We start from the raw sequence: 5,738 nt of genomic DNA on the forward strand, positions 1-5,738 counted from the left end.
AAGGGAGAAGGAAGATAAGAATGCGGAAGGAGGAAGGATTTTAGTGTTTTGCTGGCGAAGCACCGATATTCATGTGATTAGAAAAAAAAAAAACCTTAGATTAGGCGCGAAAGTTAAAAATAGAAAATATTATATTATGGCGGCACCACATACGTTATATCCAAAATGGCGGGTTAAATAAAATAAAATTTGCGGGTTAAAGATATGTGTTGTAAAGTTAAATTTAAATAAAAATATGCGGTTAAATAACGTAAAAATCGTATTTTAGATGCGAATATACGGCCGAAGTGACCAAAAAAAGGTGTAGTAGCCTAAATCCTACATCTCTTTTGGTTTGTAATCAGATGGCGGTTAAATTTATAATTCTTGGTTCATACCTATTAGGCTAGGTTTTCGATGTATTAGTGGACTGTATTTCTGCGGATGCTTAAACAGCTGCCTAAAGAACGCAGTTGTAAGCTTGCAAATAATAACTGGGACGAAGAGACCGAAGAAAAATGGCGACAGGAAATTTAGAAAGGAAACATGCGCACTTACCAATAATATCTCCGTCGGGCACTCTTCAAGTTTCACAAGCCACACACGATGGTTCCGAGCCGAACACTTAGCAATTATTGTTCTTTAGAGCTGTCTTGCACAAAATCGATATAAAATATAGGTCACGCACAAATTAATAAAGACACGTCTGTCTCAGCGTAGGCGCAAATTAGGAAGGGACGATGTCCACCGTATGCGTTGCACATTCGTAGATCGCGGTGACAGACGAAGACGGCAACAGCAAAAGTGCACATGTTGGAAAGGGATGGGAGATGATGGGATTTAAAACATTTGCAAGCTTACCCTACAATAATTTTATTTTTACAAACCGCAAAAATACGAAATCCAACAGTTGTTGTTAATAAATGAAAAGAAATTATAAATAAAGAAAGCGCTGAATTGCCAGTAGAACGACCAGGAGTGAAGTGAAAGCGATCGTGTTGGCGAGAACAGGCGCGGCGTTGCAGGCGTGCGGGCCCGGCCCGAAGCAGCCGGCGTAGGCCATGAGGTGCGGCAGCTGGCTCTGCTCGTACACGCCCGTGAACAAGTCGTGGTGCGGCCCGCGCGCGAACACGCCCACGTCGTCGCCGCCGTGCGTCTCCGAGCTCAGCGGCACTTCGGCGTGCGATCGCCAGCGGAGATCGCCTAAAACAAAACATTTCATGACAAAATACAGATCAAAATACGTATGTTATAATACAATTATTATTATTCATCTGCATCTTTGGCCCTGTGTCTGTCACAGGGCACGAGTTTGAAGCATCAGCAAAAAGGCAATGAAAACCAGCTGTGTACGCACCGAAGTTCTCCTCGGCTGTAACGTCAACCCGCACGCCGTCGGTATGCGCGCGCGCGCCCGGGCCGTTGGCGTAAGAGATAGTCATGTAGGGCACGCCGTCCTGGCCGGTGTAGTCGGAGCGGCCCACGATGGAGCCGCCGCGCTGCGTGTAGCCGTTGAAGGCCATCACGTGCGCGTGGTCGGCCGTGACCACGATGAGCGAGTCCTCCTCGGACAGCAGCTCGGTGGCGACCGTCACGGCGTCGCTCAGGCGGATGGTCTCGTCCAGCGCGAGCTCCACGTAGTTGGCGTGGTGTGCGTGGTCGATGCGTCCGCTCTCCACGAACAGGAAGAAGCCGTTCTCGTTGCGTTGCAAAGTCTTAATTGCCAGTTCGGTCATCTCGGCTAGTGTAGGTTCTGTCTCATTATTTGCCTCTGCATGATATGGAATGTGAGTGTCCTCAAACAATCCTAAAATGTAATCTGGTGGATCATTGAGGGCATCCTTCAATTGACTTCTGTTCCACAGATATTTGTAAGTAGCATTACGGCTGCGTTTTTCCTCAAACCATTCTTCAACCAGATTACGATCATCAGTTCTTCTACCTAGACTATCTTCCTCATCCCTGATAGTGTTTGGGTAAAATTCCCGCCTTCCTCCACCTAATATAACCTGTCAACACAGTACTTAATTATAATTAAAGAAAATAAATAAACAAAATAAAATTTAAAAAATAAGATATTTATTCATTTGCCTAACACATGTTTAATACAAAAAAGTGGAGAAAAAATCAGGAAGTATATTAATAATCAATAAAATTCTCACCTTAAACTCATTTCCGGGATAATGATGTATCAGCTGATGAGCAATGTCGGGGCAAGAGCTGATGTTTACGTTGGCCGCTGTGACCTGCTCGTCTCTCTCCCAGTTGCGGTTGGCTGCTTTGGCGTACAGGCCCGCGGGCGACGCGTGAGTGATGCGCGTATTAGTCACTACACCTGATCAGTAATCAAGTTTTTATTATTACAATATTTTATAGAAATAAATGTGTTAAGATTCATATTTTAAAAAATACTGACCTGCATCGCGTCCATCCTGGATCGCCCAAGCTGCAATCGACTCCAAATGTGTACTAGCGTCGAGAGATGCTTCGCAATCGTGACGCGCAACTGCAGCCGTGAGACCCAGCGTGCCGTAGTTGTTCTTCACCCCACAAAGGTACGCCGTCGCTGAACACGCTGAATCCGCAATCTGATGGTTGACGCAATATGTCTGTGAACAGAAAGACACCTGCGTAGCCGTATCTAGATCGCCTAAGGTACAAATTGATTAAGACCGATCAACGTACCTTACTCAAACCAACAGACGGAAATGACTCAAACGAAAGCTCACTCTCTTCGCCGGTACGTCCCTGTCTCTGTCCAAGCAGCGTTCGGGCGGCGGCCAGCGTCGGTATGGACATGCCGTCCCCCAAGAAGAAAACTATGTTTTTGGCTTTGCCCTTGCCGGCAGAGCGACGTGCGCGTTTCTCGATGGCGGCCTGCGCCTCGTCGTACCAGTAGGCCTTGGTGAGCTCGGCTTGGCGCGGCGCGGGCGCGGCGGCGGCGCGCGCGGGCGGCTCGGCGTGGTAGCGGTCGCTCGCGGCGCACGCGCACAGCGCCAGCACGACTGCGACTCGTAGCACCAGCATCTCGTTTATCGCTCGACTGATGCTCAATTAATTATTTCCACTCATATTTATACATTCAAACATACAATCTTATCACTAATCGTGTACAGTTCATTGGGAAAAAACTGATTTATTTTTAATTTCAATACTGGGCAGATGATCATTGAATACGACTTGAGTATCATTATGCAATGATAGAAGGCTTATTACATAATTTATTTATAAGCTAAATTAAAAGTGTTGAACAATTCGAGACCAGCTTGTTGTTAAAGGAGTTAGTTGTGGCCCTGGTAGTATGAAGGTAAACCTATAAGTTTCATATCTAATCCTCACCTGTTTTTCAGTTGATTAAAACTCTTTGCATCCTAGCAACTTGGACTATAGTTAAAGACGGTAGGTGCACACGGGATTGCTCAAGCCTTAAGGTTGTACAAACACGTGACTTAGTTTATTGTTGCAAGCAATTTATTAATATTATAATATTTCTTTTATATGGTATTTTCTATCCTCTCTCATTCTGACTGCCTTTTTAACATAATTATTGTTAAAAGTGAAAAACTCGTAACTAGACCGCCAACGACGTTCCCCAACGTTGTTACATCATCATCATCATTTCAGCCATAGCTGAAGAAGAAGCTATAGAAGTCATAAAACATTTCACCTGTCAGTAACACGAAAAAACACTAATTTGCATTATAAAATAAAATGCTACGTTTAAAAAAACCAGCTTCAAAAAATAAGCCGCCTTCAAGAAAACTCCACTAAAAAGAATAAAAATAAATCGATGCCAGTCTGCCAAATGCAAAGTTCAAGAAATGCAGGTACTAAATTACCGGCACCAACTCCAAAAATATCAATCATGGGTATAATTTTGTTCTAATAAATAAAATAACATAATTATTTTAAAACTTTTTAGTGGACTTTTTTTTAAGGCGGCTTAGTTTTTGAAGTCTGCGGCGGGGTTGAGCTGGATCCAAAAGAAAGCCCAGCTTTCCTTGTCTCCGACTCACCGACGCTGCGTCTCACTCTCCGTGGGCAGGAGGGCTCCTAATATAGGCGGGGACATCTGCTGGACTTCGTCGCTGTGCAGCTGGTTCATTGGAGTCCTGAAGCCTAACATGATGACATCATAGGTGCGCGTCGCCTAAACAGTGGTGTTCGTATAACCGCTGGTAAGTATTTTATAAATTATAATAACTTTGTCCATAAAAAAGTGTGCAAAAGTTGTACAAAATAATAACAATAAAAATATAAAGCAGTATTTTTCGTACGTTTCAGTAACTTGTCTATCCGGTGAGCCGGGTGAGTAAAGTAATAAACAACTGTATACGCGTAGTAATCGTCTTTTTAGCTTGCAGGTACCGGTTGCAGCAGCGTCGTGTCCAGAAGTGGTCAAAATGTAAATATTTCGACGCAACTAAATTCGTAAAGTGGTCAAAATTGTCTAATAGGACCCTTAAAACTACCTCAATGTATACTGATAAGTCACCCTAATAAAGTTATTGCATAAACCGGTTGAAATGCAAAAAATAATATTTAGGCCCAGCGAAAAAGTCTACCTGCCTAGACACAAATGGGTGGGTGGGAGGGCGAATTTTTGAATTTGATGACGTCGGATCCCTACAAATGGGGTGTCTATGGATAGGGCTCGCCGAGACGAACAAAATAAGCAGGTTCACGTTGGGGGTGACCCTAGAAAATTTTGAAGTTAACGCCAAAAAACCGTTTCCGTCAAAGTAATTTTAGGTTTTTTAAGTTAGGTTCTGAAACGAACCTAACCGGTTTTCAGAATGTCCTCAGGAACCTAACCGTAATTTTTCAGGAATTTTCAGTTACCGGTTTTTTGAAACCTAACCGGTTTTTGTTAGGTTTCATCAAGTTAGGTTCTGAAACGAACCTAACCGGTTTTCAGAATGTCCTCAGGAACCTAACCGTAATTTTTCAGGAATTTTCAGTTACCGGTTTTTTGAAACCTAACCGGTTTTTGTTAGGTTTCATCAAGTTAGGTTCTGAAACGAACCTAACCGGTTTTCAGAATGTCCTCAGGAACCTAACCGTAATTTTTCAGGAATTTTCAGTTACCGGTTTTTTGAAACCTAACCGGTTTTTGTTAGGTTTCATCAAGTTAGGTTCTGAAACGAACCTAACCGGTTTTCAGAATGTCCTCAGGAACCTAACCGTAATTTTTCAGGAATTTTCAGTTACCGGTTTTTTGAAACCTAACCGGTTTTTGTTAGGTTTCATCAAGTTAGGTTCTGAAACGAACCTAACCGGTTTTCAGAATGTCCTCAGGAACCTAACCGTAATTTTTCAGGAATTTTCAGTTACCGGTTTTTTGAAACCTAACCGGTTTTTGTTAGGTTTCATCAAGTTAGGTTCTGAAACGAACCTAACCGGTTTTCAGAATGTCCTCAGGAACCTAACCGTAATTTTTCAGGAATTTTCAGTTACCGGTTTTTTGAAACCTAACCGGTTTTTGTTAGGTTTCATCAAGTTAGGTTCTGAAACGAACCTAACCGGTTTTCAGAATGTCCTCAGGAACCTAACCGTAATTTTTCAGGAATTTTCAGTTACCGGTTTTTTGAAACCTAACCGGTTTTTGTTAGGTTTCATCAAGTTAGGTTCTGAAACGAACCTAACCGGTTTTCAGAATGTCCTCAGGAACCTAACCGTAATTTTTCAGGAATTTTCAGTTACCGGTTTTTTGAAACCTAACCGGTTTTTGTTAGGTTTCATCAAGTTAGGTTCTGAAA

General features: G+C 42.9%; 1 protein-coding gene across 1 annotated transcript; it reads right to left on the reverse strand.

Annotated features, from left to right (window-relative positions):
* Window positions 1-886: 886 nt before the first annotated feature.
* Window positions 887-3,011, reverse strand: LOC135079045 (membrane-bound alkaline phosphatase-like). The gene is made up of 5 exons (XM_063973675.1): window positions 2,665-3,011; window positions 2,396-2,588; window positions 2,142-2,314; window positions 1,337-1,988; window positions 887-1,182 (listed from the first exon to the last, which is right to left on the reverse strand). The coding sequence occupies exons 1-5, from the start codon at window positions 3,004-3,006 to the stop codon at window positions 914-916; spliced, it is 1,629 nt and encodes a 542-aa protein (XP_063829745.1). The 5' UTR covers window positions 3,007-3,011; the 3' UTR covers window positions 887-913.
* Between the last annotated feature and the right edge of the window lie 2,727 nt (window positions 3,012-5,738).

Source organism: Ostrinia nubilalis, chromosome 15 (assembly GCF_963855985.1).
Source record: "Ostrinia nubilalis chromosome 15, ilOstNubi1.1, whole genome shotgun sequence".
Taxonomy (NCBI): domain Eukaryota; kingdom Metazoa; phylum Arthropoda; class Insecta; order Lepidoptera; family Crambidae; genus Ostrinia; species Ostrinia nubilalis.